The 27,965-nt window shown below is 49.0% G+C and overlaps 1 protein-coding gene across 4 annotated transcripts in view; it reads right to left on the minus strand.

Annotated features, from left to right (window-relative positions):
- The window catches only part of Grik4 (glutamate ionotropic receptor kainate type subunit 4), a 432,817-nt gene that overhangs the window by 126,071 nt on the left and 278,781 nt on the right, over nucleotides 1-27,965 (minus strand). For all 4 annotated transcript variants that reach the window (NM_012572.3, XM_087560413.1, XM_087560412.1 and 1 more), the window contains 2 exon segments: nucleotides 13,414-13,467; nucleotides 17,967-18,145. In NM_012572.3, the coding sequence (NP_036704.1) occupies nucleotides 13,414-13,467; nucleotides 17,967-18,145 (233 nt within the window).

Consider the following 27,965-nt stretch of genomic DNA (forward strand, 5'->3'; position numbering starts at 1 on the left):
GTAGACCTGGGACTCGTGCTGCTTTTTCTTTGGGGTAACTGGCCTCATGCCTCATTTTCCCTTCCCCTGACATTCATGGACTGCCCCCAATTCTCATCACGAGGAGAAAACACATAGAGAGACCAAGCAGAGTATCTCAGGTACAGCAGGTTTTAGCCTGCCATGCAGCTCGGGACAACTGATTATCTTCAGTCATCAAGGGACGGGTCCTACCTCAGAGGTGTTCATCTCTCCTCCCGGGAAGACCTGTGAGCAGCCATAAGGAAGCAGTTCCTTCATTCAAATGCCCCTCCCCATAGCATGTGGCACTGTAGACAGGTGTGCCCACCAACGACTTCTGCTGCCTGGCAGGTCACTCCTACTTCTTCATGTCTCGGGGTTAACAGTTCCCATGGTCAGGGCCAAGGGCTAGAGTTCTCCCCTCAGACATTTCTGAGCAGCTGGCAGCCTGCCTTGAAGGAAGCAGGAGCAGGGCTGCTCCAGCTTCGAGACCAGTCAAACCCCAACCCACCCTCTGTTTGTGGCCTGGGGCAGCTCACGATTTTGATCTCTGTGTAGGATGGTTGTTCTCATCCCTCTGAATGAGGAGACTTGTTTCACTGTTGTCTGTGGTTGCGACTGTTGGGGCATCCTTTAATGTGATAAACCACCACTGAGTGAAAGGTGGTGATTTAAGTCCTCTGGGGGGACTCAAGCCTTTCCTATTCCCCCACCCCTGTGAAAGAGAATGCATTCTCCAAGAAATTTAAAGGACAGTGACCAAAACACAAGACATCAGCTAATGCCCTTGGAACCTCCTTCTGACTCTCCCTACCTCTGCTCTTTACAAACGCACCCACACTTTCTAACAGTGATTCAGAGCACACTTGCAAGGAGGAGTCTCCCCCTGGAACACCATGTTGGAGTCACAGCTCCTCCTGAAGAGGCTGTTAGGCTGTGTGGGCCCAGCAGACATCTGTCACCGGGGCACCTGCCACCTCTCAGGCATGCATTCAGGGGCATGGGGGTGTGGTTGGGGGTGGGGGTGGGGGGTGTCGGAGACGTTCAGAGCTCAGACAGACTCACGGAGAGCTTTCACTTCATTATTCTCCCCCTGAGCTGATATAAATCCGCATTTATTCACCAAAGCATACTGGAATATGCAGAATGTCTCTCCTAAAGGGCTCGATAAAGCTGAAATATGTGTGGACTCTTAATAATTCTACAATAAACTACACTTTAGAATCAATTGCTCTGGCACCCAGAAAGTTGTCCGACTGATGGATTGTAGTTCTGGCTGGCTGGTTGGCGAGTGTGTGTGAGTGTGTGTGTGTGTGTGTGTGTGTGTGTGTGTGTATGTGCATGTCTTGTACTCTTTCAATGAAAGTGTGAACAATCTGCAAAAAAAAAAAAAAGAATCAGACATAGTAGAAACTATAATTCTAACTAGGTGAGCCCAATTTTGACAATTTTTTTTTCTGATGAGAGCTCTGGAGTTGAGGAAAACCAGAGGCAGTCATCAGGAAAATGAGGTCTCCAGGTGAAAATAGTCAATGGGGAAGAAAGGGTTGGGCACGGGGAGAAGGCAAGATTCACCAGCCATCAACTGAGGATTAGAAGCCTCCTCACCGCTCCTCATGAAGCACCATTATTTTACCTCGCCAAAGGGTCTGTGATGATTAATCGGGATTGTCAGTTTGATGGGATTAGAATCATGTAGGAGACAAGCCCTGGGGCGTGCCTGTGAGGGTGTTTTCGGGGAACTGAGGTGAGAAGATCCACTCTAAATGGGGACTGCACACTCCCCTGCACCCAGTTCTGGGCTTTATGAAAACGGGAAACTGAGCGTTCAAGTTCAGGTCCCTTTGCTTCCTGATTGTAAGTGTAATGTGGCCAACCCTTCATGCTCCCCTGTCCCCACCCACCGTGCCTTCCTGCCCTGGTAAGCTCTATCTTGACAGACTTCACCCAAATTGACCCTTCCCTTCCTTAAGTTACTTTTGTCAGGCATTTTGTCATAGCAATGAGAAAAGTAACGAATACGGGGTCCAATAGGTAAACCAGCTGCCACATGAACATCTAACTGAGATATGCGACAGGCAGCCCACAGAGTAGAAGTCACACTCCCGCTGATCTGAGGCCCTGCCTGCTTCTGTGACTCAAAACACTGCTTTCACTGCTGTTGTCAGCATGGGGGAAAGAACTCCTCTAAAAGTGACCTTTCAGATCTGAAGGACTTGTTCTGAAGACCCTTAGGCTCTCGCTTTACAAGTCAGGCGCCAGGTTTAGGCCTCAAGAACCCACATGACCTCAGATCCCCAGGGTACAGCGTGGCCATCAGTACCTCTTGATGACAGGCAAGTGTATCCCCCCACCCCGATCAATCATAGCTAGCCTTGAATTCCATTTTCCTTCTGCCATGACCATTCTCAGCTCTAACCTGACCTCAGGGTTTGACATCTCCCACCCTCTGCAGAATTCCAAACTCCGCCTGCTTCTTGGATCCTGAATAAAACCACCTTGCCAGGCCCTCATACCCTTTAGTCCAAATCTATTCCGGCTGGAATGAGAGGAAGGGCACGGGAGACTCAGCAGTTACCCGTGACTGTGTGGGCTACATATGTGCAGAGGCATCCTAGGGATAGCGAAGCGACTCCCAGGCTGGACTGCAGCCAACCAACCCCCTGGGCTCCTTTTAGCTGGAGAGCCTTTGTGGGAATGAACTGAATTCATTTTGGATGTAAGGAGATGAGCTATCGCCCCTAGCCAGAACTCCCATGCCCAGAACTCTACAAGTCGAAGAAACAATCCATTCACCCACCCAGTAAACATTGGTTGGGCATCTATTCTGTTCCTGTCAGCCACAAGGGTTACAGAGGTGGAGAAGACAGACTTGGCCTGGACTTTATGAAGCCTGGGCAGGGCTAACTGTGAGCGTGGCTGGCGAGATGGCTCAATGGGTAAGAGCACTTACTGTGTGCGAACCTGAGTTTCAATAGGCGTGCACGAGTAAGCTGAACGTGAACACTAGGCCTGAACCTTGGTGTTTAGATGTTGAGATTGGTAGATCCTGGGAGCTGGCTGGCCAGCTAGCCTAGGCGAAATGGAAGCTCCAGGTTCAGTGAGGGAGACTGAGAGCAGCAGACCAAGAGATCTGCTGTCTTCCTCTGGCATGCGTATGTGAACGTGAGTGTGTGCCTCCATATATATATGTGTGTGTGCGCATGAGCACAACTGTGAAAGTGACAATGCACTCAACCTGGTGCTGTGTCAGGATGACTTCAGTGGAAGAGTGACATTTAAGTAACACCTGGAAGATGGACGGGGCTGGCTCGCCATAGGCAGGAGCAGAAGACTGGGATAAAGGCATTCGCCCTTTCTCCAGAAATTAATTGCCTTTTCTCTCTGTGTCTGCCCCAGTTCCCCTTCCTGTAATAATTTTAGCAATTTCAATTACTTATGGCTAATCTTGCTGATAAGCCTTTGGAAAATAAATACAAACTCAAGACTGCTTGGCAGTAAAAGGAAGCGAGGGGAGGAAGGCCAGCTGCGCATACCTTTTCTGCTCACACAGGGAGCGCCTGGGACAGGGAAGGGTGATTACTGCAGAGCTTCCTGGGACCTGGCTATAATTGTGACAGAAAAGACCTAAACAGACACTGCTTCTGTGGGCCACGTGGGGCCTCCATTCAGTGTGTCGTTCTCCCTGATTTCCAGAAAACAGTTCTATTCCCCAGGACATCATGAATTGGGTTGCTCCCAACCAACGCACAGAGAAGCAAGACCAAGGCTTAGAAAGACCCTCAGAGATTGCCTCGTGTAAAACCATAATAAACAGACAGAGAACTAAGCTCAGCAAGGAGGAATGGGCTTGTGTAGACAACGGAATGACTAAGTGGGGCGGTTAAGAGCTAACTGCCTGGCTTTATGATCTGACTCCACTACAAGCAAGAGACCAAGGTATTATTGGCCTCGGCTCTTGTAAATGGGAACGAAATAGCTGTTTCTGCTGGAGTTGATGTGGGGCTTACATGAGAAAACAACCACGGCGTAGTGTTTACAGGGCCCTGCACAGAGAAGTCATTCAATAAACACCAACTACAGCCATCGCTGTCACCCAGAATCAGTGCCATAACTATTCCTCCTTAGCTTCTCTCTAGATTCCTCCAGGGAACAAGTCTGGGGAGCTACTGCTTTTATATGCACCCCACAGTGGCAGCAGCAGGGATAGGGTGGCAATGACAGAGATCCAGGCTGCCTGTGAGGCTAGAGGATGCCCAGGCTCCCGGTGCTCAGGTTTTCCCGCTTTTCATTGGCATCCTGTGAGACCTTTGATTCTACCCCGAGATCTCTGCAATTCTCCCCGCCAAGGTGGAAGCCCCCTCCTATGGCACAGCGCCTCCCTGAGCTCTCTGCCAGTAGATTAGGGTGGTCTTATCTTTCCTATTAGGAAGTGATTGCAGCTCTTGCTGGGTTCATTAGCAGCTGGAGAACCCCTCTAGATTTATTAGCTCAAACCTAGCTTTCTCCTTCACTTCTTCTTTTCAAACCCATCAGCCACAACACCGGATAGGGCTTTGCCCAGAGCCTTAATTCTTCATGTCCTGTATCCAACCTGCATGTGCCTTGTGAAACAAAGGTTCCTCCAACCACAGACAGGCAGGCTGGAGAGTAGAGACTCCATTCCATTCCACTCAGCAGCCAAACGAAGTATATTTTGTGTGCGCTCCACCCAGGCAGGCACACTCTAAGCCCCCCCCCCCCCCAGCAATCTTGGTTACTGGGGAGCTGACAGGTGCGAATACCTACTCTTAGGATCAATTCTCATCTAGACAGACAAGCCAGGGTTCTGGTGTCAATTTCTCTTGCAGCATACACAAAAGAGAAGTACAGTAGCAATTAGTAATTCAGTAATGTGGCAGGGATTTTTTGCTGACTACCAAACCTATTTCCCCTTCTGCCTAGGCACACAACTAAACTACATTTCCCAGACACCTTTGCAGCGACGTGCCGTCATGTAATGAGATCTAGCCAATGGAACTGTAAGAAGTGATCTGCAGTGCTTCAAGGCTTGACTCATAAATTGCTCTGTGTGTGAGCCTCCATGTTTTCCACACCCCTGGGCTTTAGGAGACATACTTATAAGCTAGAAGATGCCTGAGACCCTAAGCGACCTTATTCGAGGCTATTTCTATCAGGGCTACCCTTGTTGAACTTCCGGTAAGAAATGTACAGTCTGCCTTCTATATCTGTGGGTTCCGCACCATGGATCCATCCAACAGATGACTGAAAATAGGGGACATGGACTCTGTACTGAGAAAGCTCAGATACTTTCCTTCTCACCGTTCCCTAAATGGTTCCAAATAATAACTGTTAGCATTTACACTGCAGTAAATATTCATCTAGAGACCGTTTAAAGTATGTGGGAGATAATGCCACACCATTTAAAGGAGGGGCTTGAACATCTGCATCACTTTCTTTTTTATTCATAAAGGGTCCTAGAACCCATTCCTCAGCATAGTAAGAGACTCGTGTTTGCCTCTGCACCACGAAGCTGGGGGATTGTGGGCTGATTAGCTGTCGTAGTTAGCTCTGCTTAGCAGCTACAATGCCACCGATATTTATTTTCAAATCCCTACTAAGAACTTTTAGAGATAGGCATTACCACTATTCTCAACTTACTCACGGGAAACCAAAGTCCCTAAAGCCCCAGGTCCAGCCAAGTCACTGAACGCCTCAGAAGCAGGGCTCCCCTCCTGTCCTGAACGGCCATCGGGGTTGGGCTCTGAAACACTAGCTGCTTTCTCTTATTACAAAGCTTCTTCATTCGAAGGGCCCTCAACTACACCCGTGGGGTCTTGACTCTCCCAATCTGCAAACTCTAACGAGGGAGAAGAAGTTTATCTGAGCATTTCACGCCCACCCGAGAGGCTCTTGCTAAAAGATGAAAACTTAAGAAATACCAGCAAGGTTGTAGCGAAACTCTACCTCCTGTGCGTTTCTATTGGGACTGAAGCATGGTGCGGAGAACCGTTCTAGAGAACGGTTTGGTGATTTCCCAATGAGTTAAAAATGTGATGATCGTCTAGTCCAGTGAGTTCCCTCGTTAGACGCATACCCAGGAGGGGTGAGAGCAGAAAAAGTGGAAGAGATATTTACACACCCACGTTCATGAGACAATTAGCCACGATGCCAAACAACTCGAGTGCTCACTGAAGTACTGAATACGCCGAACGTGGTACACACACACCGTGCTGTGTACTCAGCTTGAAGAAGGACGAGGCCTAAAGACACAACCTACACAAAACAAGCCGGACCCACGAGGATAAATACCGTATGACTTCATTTCCATGAAGCACACGGTCGCAGTCAGTGAAAGTGTGCTGTGTGGCCAGAGGGTGTCTGGGAGGAGGAGGGGATCAGGGTGCCTGTGGAATAAGAGCGGCATTTCAGTTTGGGAAGATGGAAAACATAGTGGTGATGGTGGTGGTCAGCAACGCGAAGAGGCCCAATGCCACTGAAAGACACAGCAAACGAAACTGTAGACTTTATGGTGGGTGTTTCTATCACAATACAAAGAATCTTTGTTAAAAACAAAGGAAATAAAATCCCAGTGTGTGGTACGATATGGATATACCTAGAAAACACCACACTGAGTGCAATAAGCCAGATGCCAACCAAGTCGTACTGTATAAGGTCCCCGACTGAGGGACAAGAAGAGCTGCATTCACACAGAAGAAATAATGGAGGTTGCCAGGGGCAGGGGAGAAGGAACGGGAGCTGTTGGGTTTGTGTCCTTGGGTTTTAGAAGTGGGGCTGATGGTTTATAAACGGGAATGTGTTGACATCACTGAATTGTAAACTAAAGTGGCAAAATTAATGTTATATATACTTACACACACACACTCACATACACTCTCTCACACACTCACACACACACTCAACACACTCTCACACACACACTCACACACACACTCTCACACACACTCACACACACTCACACACACACACTCACACACTCTCTCACACACATAGTCACATACACTCAAACACACTCACACACTCTCACACACACACTCTCACACACACTCACACACACTCACATACACATTCACACACACTCACACTCCCACACACTCACATACACACTCTCACACACACACACTCACACACACACTCTAACACACACACTCTCTTTCACACACACACACACACTCTCTCTCACACAGTCACATACACTCAAACACACTCACACACTCTCACACACATACTCTCACACACACACTCACACACACTCAACACACTCACACACACACTCACACACTCACACACACTCTCACACACACACACTCACACTCTCTTTCACACACACTCACACACTCTCTCTCACACAGTCACATACACTCAAACGCACTCACACACTCTCACACATACTTTCACACACACACTCTCACACACACACTCACACACTCTCTCACACACAGTCACATACACTCAAACACACTCACACACTCTCACACACACATATTCTCACACAAACACACTCTCTCACACACACACACACTCACACACACACACACACACACACAGACTAAAAAACAGAGACAACGAAGAAAGGAAGCATAGGAGAGAAAGAAGGAAGGTTGGTTGAATGACTTCTGTCCCAGGGCAGGAACTTGCTCTCTGTGCTGTGCGTGTGTTGCCTTATGACTTTGCACAGTGATTCTTCTTTGTCCTGCTTTGTCCCTTCCTCAGCCCATGATCTCCCTCTTTAGCCTAACTCTTACCTACTCTGCTGGCCAGGCCTCACTTCCTCCTATAACCTTCCATTATCCTGACTTCTGGCCATGTGCCACACTCTGGCTTTCTATGACTTCTTATGTTTTGCGATTTGAACCCCATGAGCCAACCCCCTGCCCTAGGGCTCCCACATCATCTGGGAACCAGTCCCATCTCCTGATCAAAGACTTGCTCTGCCGGAACTGATTTGTGTCACATTAGAATCATAAATGGGGACAAAAAGTTGCTTTGCTGATTGATTAAACTGCCAATATGAGCACCTCTAAATCTATCTGGAGATGAAGAGGCGAATTAAAGTTCTCTTGCTGTGCATTGTGACTGTGCACTTTTATTCTGGCCAGAGCAGGAGTGTTGACCCAAACACACAGGTCTATCCCCTGCTGCTGAAGTGCCTCTCATTACCTTACACCTTCTTGTCCCTCTGCCACCAAGTTAGGATTCCTCTGGATGCAACCGCCTGACTTTTAAGCCATAGACACTTCTGGGCTCTGCTGGTCCCAAGAGCAGCCTGATTTTTTTTCCTGACTCAGCAACACTCCTTACATCAATCATCCATGCCACTTACTGTTGCAGATTGACATGCACACTTTCCCCAATGCCCAGGCCCTGACTGAGAAAGAAACTATGCTTTGTGTAGCATGAACAGGGTTCAGTGGATTGATGGCTTAAATGCTTAATTTATGATTGGTCATTTGGTCCCAACTCTTGCTATAGGTAATCAACAGATTGAACCTAGAGCTGTCAGTTTAATTCATTTATTGCAGGTGCCCTCGGTCAATCAGTGTTCATAATGCCTGGATGGGACTGGGGTGTGGGGACCTGGTCAATACTCAGTAATTACTGGCATGGACACAAACATCCTGCAATGGAATGCAAGCACGTGCATATAATAACTGATAATTCACTAGAAATAAAGAAACTGGTATTTTAGGAATCATTCTCTGGGGAGCAAAATGTTTCCCTGTTCCTATGAGCCCACAAGAAGTAAAGCCAAGACTCTAACATAATAACTCCCCTTTATTACACTCTTACTGTGAGCTGATTGCTCTCCTGAGCTAGGTACAGGGCCCCCTGACCAAAGAGGTCACCAGAGCTCAAAGAGGTTAAGTAGTCCATACAGGAGGTAGCGCCTCAGACTAGAAGGTTAAGGGCCTGTCTGCTGCATGCCCAGGTCTGTGTCTTTTCTGGTTCTCTATGCTGGTTTTCAAGAGGCAGACCTGAGAACTCAGATCACTGTTGCAGAAGCCAGAGAGAGGGGGCAAGATAGGGTTTCCTGAGGGCCCGAGAGGGAGTGAGGAAGAAGGAGAGGCCTGTGAATTGTGCGGTGGAAGGAGCTTTGGAGTGTGTAGAAGATCCTCCTCCACTACAGAGCCCTTCTGCTCTGCTTCCAAACTCTGAAAGCTCCAGGCAGTGAGACTGGCCCTAAAACAATGTTTTACCCCTGCTGGATCCTGTTCCTGCTGGAAAAACAACACACTGGCAAGCAAGGAAGCAGCTTCCAGAACATTCTCCCACTGCTTGATTTCTGCAGCGTTCCTGCTTCTGTCTCTTGACTGTTTCCCAAGCAGCAATCAGTCAGATGGTGAGACTGGTGAGATCTCTGCTTTCCGTTTGAAATCCCACAGGCGGGCAGCAGCCCTGATGATTCCAGGTGCAAAGAACTCTGGCTGAGGCAGAGCACAGAGCGATTCTCACCCGGCACCCACCAACCGGGAGGAAAGCACCCTCCTGCTATGAAAAATCATATGGCTCCTTCAGGACCCAGGACGCTTTGCCATGAGCCACTCAGCCACATCCATGGTAGGGTTTTGTTATCTCTAAAGCGAGAAAACGGAGCCCTGAGAGTCAGTGCAGCTCTCCTAAAGTCCCCTAGAGAAGACAAGGTAGTATGAAGACTTGGTACCCGGGCCTCCTGACTTGAGAGTACACTTCTCCCACCAGAGAACATTGTCACCCTCCAAGAAGAGAGAAGGTGATATACAGTATGGCCTATGGCAGATCAGATGCTGTCCTCCTAGAAACCCAAGCCGGCACCTCCATCTATTTCTGACTACTGCTGGGGAACTACTCCCTTCCGTTCGCTTAGTGGCTTGGTGACAGGGAGATGCCGAGCTCCATCCTTAGCTGCTGCAGGTGTCTGATGCAAGGTGCCTCCCTGGCAGGCTGGCACAGTGCAGGCAACCTCACCCCTACCCACCTGCCTTTCTTCCCTCCTCTCCCTGTCCCCACTCCCACCACAGCCTCAGAACAAAGCAGAACTGTACTTTAATCTCTCTCCTCTCCTGCCAACTTGCCCAGGCTGCCCCAGATGCCCCTTCACCTTAAGCAGACCCATTTGCATTGCCGTGGGTATAGCCTAATCCTCTTCTCCCCTTTTACATGTTAATTTTTGGATTCACAGCTGCAGCGTTAGATAGAAGAAGAAAAAAAGGCAAACAAAGGAGTTTGTTCTATTTTACATTTTGGGGGGAGTGAGGGGGACTTCTAGGGTTCTGGTGACATTCTATTTCTGGATGCACAGGCTGCTTACACAGGTGTGCTCACTTGGAGACAGATCCTTGCTCTGTGCATATATAATGTGCACGGTGTCCTGTATGCACGCCAGACTTGAATAAATGGTCCCGTGAGCTAGGCATGGTGGCAGACACCTGTAACTCCAGCACTCAGGAGGCTGAGGCAGAAGGATGAGGCCAGCCCATGATACAAGGAAAAACAGTTGCAGCAAACCACGTTAGGTACAGATTAGGGGTTTGATGAACCAGCCATGGTCTTTCAAGTTCAAGTCACCGGGACTGACTTCCTTGTGCAGGTGGAGGGAGACCCCATACCAGAAGGAAGAGATTGGCTCATTCCTTTACAGCCTTTCATTCTGGGAGCTTGGGCTCAGGGTTAGCAATTCCAAGTCAGCCCCAAGAGGGAGCTGTCCGTGGTACCAATGGTCAATTCAGACCATTTCTCTAGACAAGCATCTCTTAAATACTGCAGGACCAAGAAAGAGACCTGCCCCAGTTCCCAGGAGGGAGACTGCATGACCTTCTAAGCCATCCTGTGCACGCTGTCAGCAAGGTCTTTACTAACAAGCAACCTTTCTCTTTGTAAGGTCGAAGCATCTAAACTGTGAGGCTGAATTCTGTTGCTTAGCAAGGGTATCACCACTCACTGGTTGGTTATCTTTAAAGAAGGGTGTCGGCAGAGTAGTGGATAAAAACAAATGAGCTCACATTCCTGGGAGCGCATGAGTTTAAAGGCCCTTGCTGTTTTCTGGACATGCCCCGAACCATCTTATATCCAGCTACCTGAGGGTACAGTTCCTCATCCTGGTCTTCCTTTCCTTGGGAGTACAGAAGAACCCTACCTTTCTCCTACAACTTTCTTCAATGAAGCTGCTCCCCATTGCCCTAGGGTGAGCCTGGAGTCCCTGCCCAAAGGGCTGGTGCAGTTCATGACTTATCTAGAAATAGAATCCTCTACATTTTACTGTCTGAGGTATTTGGATTTCTTTTTTACAAAGCATGCCGTGCTTCTTGCTATGATGATGATGGACTGAACCTCTGAAACCAGCCTGCCCCAATTAACATTTGCCTTTAGAAGAGTTGCCTTGGTTGTAGTGTCTCTCCATAGCAACAGGAATCCTAACTGTACACACGGTATACAAGAAATACCCAGGAGCACATCTGAGGGCACATCTGGATGAAGGGGCTGTCTAGTGCCATTTGAATGTAAGAGATCCCTCACAGGCTCATGCTTGAATGCATGGTTCCCACCAGTACTGTTTGGGGAAGTATGCAGTCCTTGGAAGGTGGGGCTTCTAGCTGGGTGAAGGCTCACAGAGGGTTATGAACTACAGCCTGACCCCAGTTCCAGGACGATCCCACTCTGTCCACAGAATGGGAAACTGGGGTATGTTGCAAACTCCAAGTTTCCAGCCTGACTCCAAGACATGCTTCACCAACATGGTGGACCGTCCTCTCAATCCATGAGCCGGAATAAACCCTTCCTCCCTTAGGTTGCTTCTTGTTAGGTAATTGGTCACAGCAGTGAGAAAAGTAATGGCTACCCCCAGTCCAGTGACTTATAAAATAAAATAAACTTCTCTGAATGCTGGTCCATAATAGCACACAGAAGAAAACCAAAACATCGTCCTGCCTGTGAGCAACTGAGCAAATTGGGGGCCAACTAAACCATGAGGCCTACACAGCAGTAAGGATGCAAAAACCCAGGCGGGTCCCCAGGGCTCTGCTGCTACCTCAGAAGGTCACCCACAGTGTCACTTTCCTCAAACTCTAAATTAGAGAGGTGGAGCACCGGCCGCTCAGGTTCAGCGGTGATAGGAAGGGGCGTGGCAGGTGTAACTTTAGAGGGGCAGCCTGAGGAAAGCCGTGTGGGCCCCAAGATTGGCAAACACATATATGTAGCTATCTTTGTGACTTCTTAGATATCTTCTTACGATTCCTAAATTAAAGTTACACGTTTTAAAGGGTCAGATTTTTAATTTTACATACCTTTGCGTGCTAGAGTGGGCATGTGAGTGCAGATACCTGCAGAGCCATAAGGGGGCATCAGATCCCTTGGAGCTGGAGTTAGAGGTGGTTGTGACCCACCCGTGTGGGCGGGAGGAACCAAACTTGGGTCCTTGCAAAACCAGCAGGTGCTCTTAACCACTGAGCCATGACCCCACTCCGGTTTTATTTGTTTTAATGCAAGTTTTCTTAGTTTCTTGACTATTCTTGAGTTGATGATATACATTGATATATACTACACATATATTTACATATATTTCTATGTACATATATCATGATAATTTTCACATTTTTTAAATTTTGAAACAGAGTATCTCTGGCTGTCCTGGAGCTCACTCTGTAGGCCAGGCTGGCCTTGAACATCAGAGATCCACCTGCCTCTGCCTCCCCAATGCTGGAATTAAAGGCGTGCGCCACCACCAGCCAGCAGTCTCACAGTTTTTAACACTTTGCAATTTCAAAATGCTTCCACATCTGTTAGGTCCTATAATTAACCAGCAGCCCAGTGATGTAGCTGTTCATGTCTGTATCTTGATGGCTAAGCACACTACACACAGCTCAATGCCTTGTTGAAGGGCACATGGCTGGTATTTTGGCAAAGCTAGTACTTAAACCCAATTCGATAAATTTCTAGTTTCCTCATCTGTAAAATAAGAGGTCTAGCCAAGATGACCTGCAGAGACACACGTGGTTACGGCACCATCAGACATGCATACTTCTTGTGCCCTAGTTTTTCTCCTTCTGAGTTATCATCGTGATTGGGGGGTGGTGGGGTGATGACATCGTACTGCAAACCACAAACGGTACCCACTGAAGAGGCTCACCCACTGCCCAGCTGCCCTGAGGAATCATTGCTATAAAACCAGTGACAGCTGGAGGAGGCGGGCATCAGAGCCTCCAAATCCCCCATTCTCGCAGGGCTAAGTGTTGGCACGATCGTCCCACAGGCTTCTGGATCCTGTGTCTTCACGCTGCTTAGACACTGGACTGACTTCTGCTCTTTTGTGCCTCCCTTTGCCCACAAACCATCTTCCAGATATCATCCCATCAGGAGCAACTAGCCCTGGCCACTGACAACAGGATGCTGGGGAAGAGGACTGTGGAAAAGCCTTACCAGATTGGTGAAGATGTAGGTGTAATAGGCTGACACCATCCCCAGTTCAGCTGCCTGCAAGGTAAAGAGAAGGGCATTAAAGAAGAGGTCACCGGAAGCACAGGAGTAGCGAGGGCACTGCCTCTACCATTTATCTGGCCCCCGGAACCCTCAGCACAAAGCAGAGAGAACATCTCGGCTGGTTCCCAAGTGGCCCTAGAAGCTAGAGGATGAAAGACAGAAACTTTAGCCTCTAGAGGATGTTCTCTCCACCTCCCCACTCCTCACCACCCAGGTGACAAGCACACGTCTGGTGTTCTTAGGTATAACACACTCCCACAAATGTGACTGAGTGTTACGGAAAGCAGAATGGAGTCAAGGGAAATGAAGTAGATAAGGAAACATAGTAGAATGACCTTCATGTCTCCTCACAATACCACTGGCTAAGGTTTACCCACCGTTAGGTCTGCTCTAGGTGCTCTAAAGCCATCCGATGGGTTAACCGAAAGGGGACAAACACTGTTTTTCTTCCTCAACTCCCGTTTTCCAGCAGAGGAAACTGGTACAACAATGACTAAGTCATTGGCATGAGATTACGTGGACTGCAAATTCCAAGGTTCTTAACCAAGCCACCCGCCCCCCTCAGGGACCACAAGTCTGACAGAAGTGTGCACACAGCACTCTTAGGGACTGTGATGAGGAACGTGGCGCACACCCAAATGAACCCTGCGTCTGTCAGAAGGTACACGAGACGTGAGCAGGCTATATCTGCAGTCACGTAGAGATCAAGTGAGCCATTTGCAAACCTGACTCTCTTATTCCTGCTAAGGCACAAGTTCCCCGTGACATGCTCTACCCTTGATCACTGTGCAGTAGTGTAGTGCCATCCCGCTTCTGAGAAATGTGGCTTTGGTACAGCCTTCCTTTGGTCTGATCTATGTAGCCATCATAAACACCCCCGACCAACCTTCCCTGTCAGTGTGCCTGGCTTTGAGTGTGACAGGTGCTATAGAAATTGACAAGGAGATCATGTAAGTAATGAGCCTGGCTCTCTCCAGGGCCCTGATCCCTCCCGACAGTCCCTTAGATTCTCATATATATCCTGCAGTCCTGGGCCACTGGGAGATGGCTCTTGTCATAACTACTGGGGAAGAGGAAGGGAGAAACAAGACCAGGATAATTGCATTTTCCTCTTTCTCTCCCAAGAACTCAAATAACTTTGCGAGCATTCTTAACTCTGCATCTCCCCAGCTGCTTGAGGTTCAGGAGACACTGACATCACCATAGTCCCAATGGGCACCTGAAGGGCTCGGTGACAAGATCAAGATTGTGTGGGGCTGCGGCAGAGTGCAAAGTTTCCATCGGGCTCCTCCCTTTAACACTTCCTTCCCCATTCTCAAAACAAGGATAAGGCAGGATGCCACCCTCCATTCAAACCTTACCGTATCCACTCACATCTTTCCTATAAGAGTATCAATGCCTCGAACACTTCCTAGACCCACATGACTACTGCTGACGCATCCAGCCAGGAGCAGGCTAAGGGGCATAGTCGGTAGTTAAAGTCTATTTTGTGAAACCTGCTTTCCTAGAGATAAAAGACAAGAGATCCTTGCCTTTTAAGACATGAATTCTGGGTAAATATGGAGTTCGCTGCTGAAACAGCCACTCAATAAACTAGGGGATTACTGTGAAAAGCCTCCTCAAATCAAGAAGCTGCCAAGAGCTGCCAACCAGAGCGTGGCTCCCAAGCACATACCAGGGCCCCAGAAAGTCTTGTGAGCCCCAGGAGACAAATGTGGAGCCTCATGGTAGCTGGAGGATAGAGGCCAGGCTTGCTGGAAATACTGCCTGCCTATGGCTACCGGGATGTCAGGTGGGAACAGCCTTCCCCAAAGCGTCCCTGTTCATCGACCAGTTCAGCTGTACGAGTGTAAGTAGAAGGGGGCGAGGAGGTTGGAAAGGATGGCCACGGGACATGTAGAGCAGCTGTCGGCTAATGAGGATCACTGTAGACAGTTGCCTTCGAAAGCATGATGCACTAAGTAAACCCATCCATCCATCCATCCCAGGTCCCCCTCCCCCTGCATAAAATCCCCTAAGATGTGGGAAAACGCAAGCTACATTTAAAAGAACGTCTCTGGACTGGCAAAGGTGCACCGTCATCCCAAACTCCTTCAGGGTGTGTAGTGCTTGAACCCGGCCTTCCACTCCAAGAGCATATGCTAAAGAAGTATGCATGAACGCACGTGCAGAGAGATTTATGCATGAAGATGTGTGCCCTAACATTATTTATCGTAGCAAAAGATTGGAAGCAACCTGTTTCTACAAGGATGAAGGGACATCTAAATAAATTATGGGACATGAGCATGATAGGAAATGATACAGCCACTAAAATATCTGTAGAGAAATATTTAATGACATGGAAAATGTGTGAGACATAGTTGAGCAAAAAGAATAGTTGATTACAGAAGGTTTTAAACAGTGTGGGGATGATTGGGGGAAGTCTGAGGCAGAAAGAACAGACATGGAAAATTTAGGAAAGGCTAGGGCCGCGAGGGGTTGTGAGTGACATTTATTTTCTTCTTTGTACTTTTTTTGTGGGGGGTGGGTAATTTTTAAAATCTCAGCAATGAACTCAAAAGGTTAGCAGGGTGTGGGTAGAACAGGGGGTTGGGGGACATCCGTTTGCTATGGTGGGAGTTGTGGAGCACTCTTGCAAAGAGCCACTCCTTCTCCTGCCTCTGCTCTCCACTGGCTTGCTGGAAGGGCATCTGATTACCAAGCTGAAGCTCTTACCCATAAAGATAACCCTCAGCCTGCTTCTCTCATCCCCTGAAGCCTGCAGGAGGCTTTTTACTCTTAATGACATCACGGATAATGTTTCCTGATGTGAGAAGGAAAAGGGCAAAAAGAGGGGTGTGTCTGTCTGTCTGTGTGTGTCTGTGTTCATGTCTCTGTGTATGTTTGTGTGCATATAAGTGTGTCTCTATGACTGGGTGTCTGTCTGTGTGTCTGGGTATGTTCATGATTCTCTATGTGTGTCTGTGTGTCTCTATGTGTATGTGTGTGTGTGTGTGTCTATGTTTGTCTCTGTGTGTGTATCTGTGTTTGTGACTTTGTATGTTCATATCTCTGTGTGTATGTCTGTGTGTATGTAAGTGTATCTGTGTGTCTGACTGTATTCATGACTCTGTGTGTGTTTGTGTGTGTGACTCTATGTTTGTCTCTGTATGTGTATCTGTGTGTGTGTGTATCTCTGTATGTGTCTGAGTGTGTTCATGAATGTGTGTGTGTCTATGTTTGTCTCTATATGTGGATCTGTGTGTGAGCATGTATGAGCATGTATCTGTGTGTGCATGTGTGTGTGTCTATGTGTTTCTATGTTTGTTTCCGTGTGTGGATTTTCTCTCTCTCTCTCTCTCTCTCTCTCTCTCAGTGTGTGTGTGTGTGTGTGTGTGTGTGTGTGTGTGTGTGTGTGTGTGTGTGTATCTGTGTGTGTCTGAGTGCTCTTTCATAAGTTGAGTGCTCATAGACAAATGTGGTTTTGGTACTGTGGAAAATTACTATAGCAACAGGCTGAAGGGACAGCCCTGGGTACTGAGAGAACTCATTCAAATCTCTTATTAACTCTTAGATTAAAAAGAAAAAAAGACCTGGTCAGAGGAGGGAGGAAAAGGCAGAAAAGAAAGGAGAGGAAGAGACAGATATTGAGTGTTCTGGGGGCTTCGCACACCCAGGCAGAGATTAACAAGAAGCGTGGCTACCCCAGTGGAAGATGGCCGTGCAATTTAAATAGCATTAAGACAGGTCAATGTGCCTGAACAGTTATGAGGACTGCCGAGGAGCCCAGGAAGACCCAAGAGCAAGGCCTGCCTTCTGAAGCACATGCTTAGCCCAGGGACTGGTGCCAGGTGGCACCTCAGCTGGCCCCTGCTGCCAGCTGTCCATGTGACCCTAATTACCTGATCCCCCCCCCCATACCTACCTCTCTGACAAAGCTCTATGGCCATGTGCCTATGTCTGCTTAGATCATCATGAGCACAGCAGAAAGTGGCTGCCCTGGGGGTGATGCTCCCACTAGGTATATTGTGCCCTGCTTCCCTGGTCTCTAACAGCTGATAACCTCCCTGACTTATCTTCTTCACCTGCATGATGAAGACAACAATGTACGCGCCTCTCGTCACCTTGGAGAGGGCTGTGCTGTGGAATGACAGAGAGGCACTTTGCAAGCTGTTGAAATACTGTCAGGGCTGAGGACAGGCTGACACTCGGCACCCTGCGTGAGCGGTGCTATATGTTCACTGTTTGACAAGTGCACCCACTAGAGCCTCTCAAGTCTGACTCTAGGTCCAACTGGTGTCTCAGCCCCACCAGGTGCTAAGTGTTTCCAAGTGACAGCATCATCCTGAGCCTTCTCTCTGGAGGGGCTGTTGCCTACGGTAACAGAATTAGACCAAGGGGATCTGCATTCAGATCCATCCCAGGGGCCAAGAGACAACCATAGCTCAAGTCGGGAAAGACAGAGTAAGCAGAGTGAACCATTCTCCTAGCACCCACCCCAGCCAGGCTCCCACCTTCAGGAGGATGGTGTGCGACATGGAGGCGTTGGCATGGATGATGATAGTAGCTGTCTTGTCATCCCGGATCTCCTTGAGGAGCGGAGTGGGGTCCCGTGTGTCATCCAGCATCCGGACCGACAGTGTGTCCTTGGAGATAAGGAATTGCCGGAGCAGCTTCTCCAGGTTTAAAAGGCCTGGAATGGGAAGGAGGGGGGAAGCCCCTGAGGGTCTGCAGAGCTGTTTCCACAGACACTCACAAAAAGTGGGCCACATGGTGACTCAGCGCAGCTCAGAGGCAGTGCCCTGAGCTTTAAACCCCAAGCAGGTTTCTCTGCCCCTTGAGCTTCAGTTATGCTAACTCTAAGGAGCACCTAGAAACTCCTATCAGCTCCCCAGTTGTCCTCTAGTTTTAGAGTAGAACCTAAGGCCCCTTCAGGGATGCAAGGCCAGGTAAGGGAGCCCCCCAGTCCTTCTTTGAAGCACTGTGCCCAGTGTCTGAGAGCTGGATTCAGAGAGCAGCAGGCCCGGATTTCTTTCCCCACTTCCAGATCCTTCTCATGCAGCCGGTTGTCTAGTCAGCTCCTCTAAGAAGAATGAATCCTAACAGCAGACAGCTCCCAGGGTTGCGCGTGCATTAAATGATGCACTGTAAGCTCCCAGGTGCTCAGGAGAACCCAGAAGTGTTCCATCAAGCTCCATCAAGAAAAGCCTTTGTTTCCGTTTTGGTGGTGGCAAAGCAGTTCCCTCAAGATCCCAAGGCCCAAGGAAGAGTCCTAGCAAACCCTTTTGAAATTCATTAGAGCCCTGTGGCTGCTCTAAGACGAGGTATTATCCTGATCATAAAAGAAAAGGCTTTGAACGGCAGCAAGCCTGGACTCAGAACCAAACAGGGAAAGGAGACCCTGGGCTAAGGCTTCTCCCCTTCCCCTCCACCCCCAGCTAGTAGATGTCAGGCATCTTGGTGTGAAGAAACGATTCAGAATAACAATGTGCGATTCAGAATAACAATGCTGAGACTCAATGGGTTTAGTTCTGTCTGTCCCTACCAAGGCAGGCCAGGGGGAGGGCAGAAGTGTGGCAGGAGAGCCATCTCCCCAGAGCCAGTAGTCCTGAGTCTGGTAGAAAGGTACCTGCAGGCATTTGCTCACAGAGCAATGACAGGAGAAACGTTTATCAAAACTTATTATGCTCTGGCTAATGTACTACATTTTTTACATGGCTTATCTTATGTAAGTCTTCATAACAATGCCGTACAGCATTAGAACTCCCGAGTTCCAGGAAGAGTGGGAAGCAGGGAGGTAAGGAACACACCTCATGCTGTGGGCAGTAAAAGGACGCTGATTTCTACCACTGTACGTTCTCTATGCCAGCTTCAGCGCTGGCTGACACAGTCAGTTCAATTCAGAGGGGCCATCAACACAGCTCATAAAGACTCTCTCCCGTACCATCCTGAGGTTCAGGGGCAGTTGGCATCATTGACAGGTGGCACCGAGGAACATCCACTCAGTCCTTCTGTCACAGAAAATGGAGTGACTTGCGCGGTCACACATGCGGGGGACACAGCTGAGACTAAAATTCCCACTTTCTAACCTCCACCTGACCCTTAATCCAGGAGACCACATTGCCTCTTGGAAGAAAGCAGGTAGCAGCAGGTACCGTACCTACACAGCTCCCCAGGGACATGGACAGACGTGCATTTAAAACCTAAGTGTGGAAGCCAACACTCAAGTGTGTTTGTTTTGTTTAACAATAAAAGCGGTTTCGTTTCATTTTGTTTTGTTTTGTTTTTGAGACAAGGAACCAGAGTGAGAACTTGAGGACCTGTATGATAGAGGAGAAAGCTGGGAAGGTGTGACTCCCTATTGTTCCCATGTCTGTGTCCTGCCCCTCCCCCACTACTTTACCCCAAATCTTGAGAAGGTCCCCCTGGGAGCTGCCTGGTGAGAGATGTGGACTGGAATAACTGTGGAATAACTTGCTTCACAAAGAGGAGCTATGTGGTGTATGGTGGTCTGAATGAGAATGGCCCACATGGGCTCATAAGCTTGGTCCCTAGCTGGTGGAATGGCTTTGGAAGGACTAGGAGGTGTGGCTTTATTGAAGGAGGTAGGTCACTGGGGGCTTTATGTACACAGATGGCAGGCAGACACAATGGATCCTGCCCTCGGAGTGACCTGAGTGGATTTAGACTGCTGTGGGAGCAGCCTCTTTTTGTCCCAGCTGCAAGACGGAGAGAAGGAATACTGCATGGTCCCCACCAGACACAGACCTGTCTTCTGCCCCAAAAGGCACTGTTCTCACCAGGAGGTCAGGGGGGCACAGAGATGGCACTCCAGGATCTCAGTCAGGTCCTAGACATTGAGTGATCACTGAGGCCAGAAGGATTAAAATGGGAAAGTTGAGTGAACCCCAAGGGCCTGGTCTGTAGCAATGAGAATCTTTGGAGGCTGGCTAGAAAGAGGCTAATTGTCTCCCAACCCAAAATGCACGAGATGGGCAAAGCCATTCAGTAGAGTGAGACCTGGAAGCCCAGAGGAATACAGCAGGAGGGTGGGCAGAATGGCCAGGCATGACAAAGGTAGCCCAGAGACCCATCATCCCTTTCATCCTGGCAGGGACCCTGGGCTCTTGGGGAAAGAGCTCTCCAGGCTTCTGACACACCAGAGGCCCTGCTCCAATCAATCTGTGGCCTCTAACCCCTCAGCTGCTCTGTGACCCTTTTTTTTTTTTTTTTTTTTGGTTCGGTTTTTTTTTTTTTTTCCGGAGCTGGGGACCGAACCCAGGGCCTTGCGCTTCCTAGGCAAGCGCTCTACCACTGAGCTAAATCCCCAGCCCCGCTCTGTGACCCTTTAAACAGAAACAGTACATTCCTCTGCTTCACCCCACATTCTGTGTTCTAAGAGGAAGGGCTAGAGACAAGGGCACTGAGCACCCCTAAAGGTGTGCACCCACCCCCGCTGCCCCTCAGAAAACTATACCTTCCCCTACCTGGAGTGGTCAAAAAAAAAAAAAATCCCAACATTGAGGCTCAAACACAGCAAGGGAGCTAATGGAACAATGTCCTCAGTCCACTGTGCCTCCATGTCTGGGAGATCAGGGGCAAGGTTGTCAGTCAGTCACGCAGCACACCGTGGCGTCAGTCACCCAGATAGGCTTCTGCAAATCTTATTTTTGCACTTCCGCGCCTCTCCTCCTGAAGATGTCCCTCCTTTCTCTAGTCTTCACCCATCCCCCCACCCCAACACTTACAGGAGCAATTGCCCAGCGCCTAAATCATAGCCCCTGCTGATAAATCGCATAAAATATTTACTGGCATCCATAGTGCCCTGAATTTTCAATCCCGATAAGGCCATTGTCAGATGGAGCTACCCTAATCTGAAAACACACTGCACACACGGCTGCTGTGGAACACTGCGGCTTAGCAACACCACACACTGTACGCTCTAGTGCGCGTGTGTGTGTGTTTGGGGGGGGGTTGCCCCTTGTGATCACATGCTTACTATATCACTGCCAAGCATCCCTGAAAAGGTGTGAGACCTAACACCATTATCCATGGAAGAGATCCAAATCAAGATTTCAAGCATGGTATGAGGGGGAGGGGTATAATGGGGAGGGTGTGGGGGAGGGCAATGTCAGTTGTCTCCTGAAATCACTGCTCTACATTTTGAAGCAGGGCCTCTCCCCAAATCAGAGGCTCACCAGTCCAGCTAGGATGATGCCCAACAAACCCAGGGGTTCTCCTGTTTCTATCTCCCTAGTGCCAAGATTATAAAGCACATGCCACTGCTCCCAAGTTTTTATGTGGGTTCCAGAAAACCCAAACTTGGGTCTCACACTGTAGCTACTAAGCTATCTTGCAAGCCCCTTAAGAATGATTTCCACTGAGGGCACATTGCTTCTGCCAATGGTAAAGGTAGGAAAATGTAAGTTAGGTCATTGTAAGTTGGGACCATCCAAATACAATGCTCTATACCTGAATGGTTCCCCTTGGGGGAGCCAGGGAACCCCTTCAGACACCTCTGCAGAGCCCTAGGAAACTGCACACTGTACATTGTACTTGCTGGACCAGATCAAGTTGGAAACTAGAGGAAGTAACTCCGAGGCCAGGGGACAGCAGTGCCTGGGAAGGCCTGTCACATTGTCTCCAGGTAGCAGCTTAAAGGAAGGGGTGCGGAGACATGGGAAAGGCAATCAGGAGACAGACTGCATTTTCAATTCACTGTCTAGAGAGGCATTGGACTGCATGTGTGGCAGTTCCGATCCCTGGGAAGACCCTCTGTGGACTTTTCTCTAGGGAATTCAACTGTGGGTGGGAAGTGGACAGTGAGAAAGGCCGATTATCTCCAGCTCAGGGAGCCTCTGAGCCTGCAAGTCTAAACAAACAAAAATGTTTTAAAATAAACTTTGTATTTGTGTTGCCAAAACCTTTTAAAATTAACTCTGTATTTGTGTTAGAGAGAGAGAGAGAGAGAATATGCATGTTCTCACACATGTGAGCACACATGCTCATGAGGAGTTAGAGAACACTTTCTGGACCCCATGCTTTTTCTACTCCGTGGATCCTGGGGTTCCAGCTCAGGCCGGCATGCTTGTCGTTGACCCATCTCTCGGGTCTCAGAAGTTGGTACTTTTATTTCCAGGCCGTGGGAGATTCGCAGAAGAGAAAACACGCATTGCTTGGTAATGCTGGGCCGGGCACAGCCGCCATCACAGGGGTTAAACTCCACTCTCCCTTCAGGTTTCCACCACCCACACCCCAATCTTTCTCTCTTGTAGGATGGGGACAGAATGCTGGCCCAGCGGCAGGCCTGCCTGCCAAGGCTGGGCAGAGGAGCCTGGGGAACCCATTAGTTTCCATCAGGATCAAAGTGGATCAATGTGGAGCCCAATAGGCAGCTGCTCTGGGAGGAAGGGCATAGGCTGGTTTCCAGAACTAGAAGGCAGGGGAGGGGCCCGAGAGCCAGAGAGGACATCAAGGCTCTGAAAGTGGATCTAGAGTTGGTTAGAGACACAGGACAGGGGCATAGATGCTTGAGGAATGTCTCTGCAGGGGACACAGAATCCAATATCAAAACCTAAAAGCAGGGCCTGCGTAGATGGCTTAGGGTTTGAGTGCTTACTGCACAGAAGTTCCAAGTGTAGTGAGGAAAGCAAACCTCAAAAAAGAAAAAGAAAAAGAAAAGGAAAAAAAAAACAGGTGAAGGTCTGTCAAGATGGTTCAGCAGGAAAGGGTGTTTGCTGCCCAGTGATGGCCTAAGTTTGATCCCTGGGACCTACAGGATCCCAGGATCCCTGGGAGAAGGAAAGAACTACCTCCTATAAGTTGTGTTCTCTCTCTCTCTCTCTCTCTCTCTCTCTCTCCCTCTCTCTCTCTCTCTCTCTCTCTCTCTCTCTCTCTCTCTCCCTCCCTCCCTCCCTCTCCCTCCTCCCTCTCCCTCCTCCCCTCTCTCTTTTCTCTCTCTCTGTCTCTCTCTCATACACACACACACACACACACACACACACACACACACACACACACACACACAAAATACAGTAATACATCAGGCTGCTGGAGAGTAGTTCGGTTGGTTGAGCTTTGCCCAGCTTGCAGGAATCCCTGGCTTCAACCTCCAGCATCATATAAAAGGAGCAAGGGACCTCATACCACGATCCCAGCCATCTGTTGTTAGAGACAGGAGGGTTGGAAAGTTCAAGGTTACCTCTGGCTACACAGTGAGTCTGAGGCCATCCTGTGACACATGCAACCAATCTCAAAGAAGAAAATACAAGTGCAGCTGGTCCCCTCTGCACTTCCCTTCCTCTGCTCCTCCACTAGCCGACTCCCTCAGTACAGCACTTGGCTGTAGGAAGTGCTGTCTTCCCAGGGAGCGAAGTGCTGTGAAGTCCTGGGGGAATCAGTTAGTGCTGGTGGACTGACCTTGGGGAGGACCTTGGGGGGAATGCAATACGTTAGATGAGTGTGATGTGGTGCCTGGTGCCCTTGACCCTGCCCAGTGCTCATCTTTCTTCCCTTGCCAAGTGTCAAAGCCAGGCTGCATGGCTGATAAACATTCTCTGTGGCACCAATTAATTTCCCTCTTTTTGCAGGGACGGACGGGGTCAGTTGGAGACTAGGTCTTTTCCTTATGTAACCCAGGGTGGCCTCAAATTCATCATCCTTCTCCTTCAACGTCCTGAGTGCCACCCCACCTAGCTGGAGAAACTGAGTCTCACCAGAGGAGGTGAGAGAACAGAGTGACTGGTCACTACACGGTGAGGGGCACATTTCAGATCCAAGTGTGGAAACAATGCCTTTCCCATGCCCCTGTCCTGTCCCATCTCACACCTGAGGCTGGCCCCGGGAACAGGGAGGGTGGAGAAGGCCGTGGAACTGAGGTGGAAGGGAAGAGGTCCACAAGAGACAGAGGTCTGGGTAGGTGTGGATCAAGCACAATTGTTCAGCTCCGGCACCTGGCTCCAACTGCACCTCTCACATGCGGAGGTCTCTGTGCTCCCCATGTGTAGGAGAAGGTAATCCTCACTCCTGTCTCTCCTGCGTGGATTAGAGGAGTAAGCAAGGCCAAGGGGGATGGGAACCATGTGACCTTGAAATTGAACGTCACCTCTCCTTTCATTCTGCATATAATAATATGGATAACAGAATCCATCATACACGGTCATTTTCACTTCTCCGGTTTAAACTGTAGGATGTAAATGCTCTGGGTAACGTCAAGGATCAAACCCAGGACCTGAGAACTTAAGGTTAAGATAATATAAACACTCCCGGCACAGTGCTCAGTACGCTGTAAATATCACTGGGTTATGGGGTTACTGTCCCCTCCCCAGATCAGCCTGTAGGTGCATGGTTAAGTCTATAACATTGTGGACAAGAGGCTTCTCACAGCAGCTCACAGAGAAAGTCCACTACTGCCCCAAATACTCTTTGAAAGCATGCTGAGGGGCAAGCCATAACGTCCACCTTGTCAGCCAGTTGCAGGGTACGATGACAGTCATCAAATTTGCATCATCCTCTGGGTGTGGGGACCTCCTCAACATCTCTGGCAACCGGAAAGAATGGCTCAGAAAGGCGGAGTGTCTGCTGAACATCAAACAACTCCTCTGGGTTACAACAGTGAGGTGTTCTCTCTCTCTCTCTCTCTCTCTCTCTCTCTGATGCATATGCTTTCAAGTAGAGGCCACTGGTTGATTTTGGATGCCCCTCAATCACTTTCCTTATATTTTGGGACAGTGATACTGGAGCTCAACAATTTGGCTAGACCGGCTGGCCACAGAGCCTCCTGTTTCTGCTCCTCCAGCATTGAGATTGCAACTGTCTACCACCGACTAGGTTTTTAAGTGGCTTATATGAGGATCTAGACTTGAGTCCCCATGGTTACATGGTGGCAAGCACTTCACTAACAACCATTTCATCCTCCCCAGCATGGTTCTCTTTCCCACCACCATCTTGCCTCTCTCTTAGACGACACTTCTTCCTATGACCATGACACGTGTGTTTCCATAGCCACCGTGGGAAACACAACTCCCCCTTGGAAGCCCTCTTCCAGCCAACTTCCTTTGGGTTCTGTGCGGATAACTAGGAGGGCCGTGGCAGGGCCACTCGAGACATCTCCTTAACCTTTTCAGAGATAAAACTTAGAGACTTTCTGACTTTTCTTTCCTCGTTAAAGAAGAGTAACGTAATTCACCATGCCTGGTCCCAAACCTGCTTATTAAAATAAAACCTCCTTCTGGGAAACAGGAGCATGCATGGTCGGCTCCCTGTGGAATGATCCCCGTTATGCGATTCCGAGGTGGAGAAATAGAATTAGATTCCTGTTCCTAATTCCACCCTCAGTGTCTCTTGGCCCAGCATTAATAAGGAAGACGGAAGAAGGTCTCACCCAGAGCTCCGAGCCACAATTCCCTGCAGCCCCTCATTTTCTCAGCCTTTGATTAGATTTTTAATCTTCTCTGCCCTTGAACTTCTCCAGCCTGCCCCACCTTCCTTCCCCTAGCCTGGTGGGTGGGGAAAACCTAGTGAATTCTCTAAGCACATTATGCTCTGGCTGGAGGCCCTGAGCCTGTGTCCAGACATCCATGAGTTTTCCAGACCCTGGACTGTATTCAGCCACCCTCCTCCATTTTCCAGGACAATGGGGACCTCTGCTTCAGAAGTCTCCATTCCTGCCAGGCAGAGCCTACACTGAAACTGCTGCCTGTTGACTGTGTGCACAGATGTGGGGAGTGGGAGGATGGGACACTGAGTGGTGAGCCCCAGCCTGAGCTAGGAGGACCTGAAGAAGAATCCTGACTTTGCCATGATAAGACCTTAAAGTCCCTTAAAACGAAACAAAACACCCAATGTTGTTTTCTCCACTTCAGCATGCCTGAGAAGGGGAGGATGTGCCAGGATCCTAACGGAAAGGGTGCTGAGCTTGGAGACAGCAGTATCCATCTAAGTATCAGTGCAGACTTGATGTTTCACATGCACCCAAGCCACAGACTTCCTCAGGCCCCATAAGAGCTAGAGGAGAGAGACAGGCTCAGTGTCTAAGCAGGTATAATAAGATGGACCATGGCTTAGACACAAGAAAGAATTTCCTGAGGGGTGGGTGAGCTCTTGCTAACTAGCACCGAGGTAGACTTCGAGACAACTTTTGCCTCCAGATATTTCCGACAGCCTTTTCCTCTAGCTCTTAAAGGCCCTGCTGTGTAAGTCCCATTAGAGTGTCTTTGTCACAATCAATTCCCAGAATGGGGAGGGGGGCTCGATTCTTGGACATCGCTCATTGATGCTGGGTACTATATACAGAGGGCAGAAAGACAGCACCCCCCAACCACATTCCACCAACTATTAGCGTACTGTGGACTACCAGATCGTCATGAGGCTTTGGGGAGACTATTTGGAGAGGCACGGGCATCTTGGAATGACCACGCCAAGTCGAAGTGTGAGTTGCCACAAGAGGGGGAGAAGAGGATGACGGTTCATTTTCTATTCACTTAGCTCTTTCTATAACCACAGAACTCTTTGGCCATACTCATTCACATCAGAGCAATGCTGTCCCGCAGAGCTTTCCGCACTGCTATGCTATTCTGTCTCAGCGCTCACCGGTGGGTGGCCAATGGCTACAAGTGACTGCTGAACACCTGAAGTGAGGACAGTGAGACTGAGGGGTTTAGTGTAAATTTATCTTATTGCATTTTTTAAAAATAAACTGACTCTTGCTCTGTGGCCTCTGATGGCTTCCATCTACAGCAAGCCTCCTGTCTAAGGTTACAGAGGAGCACGGCCACACCCAGCTCTGAAAATTTCATTTTCCTTAGTTCAGATTTGACATTTCAATGGTGAAAAGTGACCTGGGACTCCTGCATAGGTCAGCTCTGAACCCGGTTTGACAAATGCAAAGGAAAGGCTGGTAACACAAACTACTTTCCAGGAAACCTGGATTTAAGCCTCAACTCTACCACTCATTAGCTATGGGACTCGAGACAAGGGCAACTGTTCCCTGAGTTCTTTCCTCGTTTGTACTGAAGAGACTTGATGTCTGTCTGCTCAGCCCTTGCCAAAGCCCTTCAGTGAGCCTCCAGCCTGAGAACCCTAACACACCCCATTCCCTACAAAGTCACTTTCTTGTATGAGTTGCTTCAGTGCCCATGTTGACCGACAGTGAGAGGAGCTGGCGTGTTCTTGCACGTGACCCATGTGCGAGCCTTCACAGGGCCTTTTTGCTGGAACCCTTCGGAACCAGCAGATAAGACCAGAGATAGGGATTTCCTTCTTCAACTGCCTTCGTTTATCTCTTATAGAATATCCATTATTCCTGAAGTCAACTCCTCCTCAGTCATAGGACCAGTATCTCTTCTTTTGCTTTCCTCTCCCTTGGCCTGCATCTCTCTTCCCTGTTAACCTAAGTCTTTTGGATCTTTCCAGGTTCATCTGAAGCCCCACCTAAGCCTGGACACTTTTCCTGGCATCCCTGGTTTCAGAGAATCTCCTCTCGTGAGCCACAGGGCTCACCTGACACTTAGCAG

The sequence above is a fragment of the Rattus norvegicus genome, chromosome 8, assembly GCF_021556685.1.
Source record: "Rattus norvegicus strain SHRSP/BbbUtx chromosome 8, alternate assembly SHRSP_T2T, whole genome shotgun sequence".
Taxonomy (NCBI): domain Eukaryota; kingdom Metazoa; phylum Chordata; class Mammalia; order Rodentia; family Muridae; genus Rattus; species Rattus norvegicus.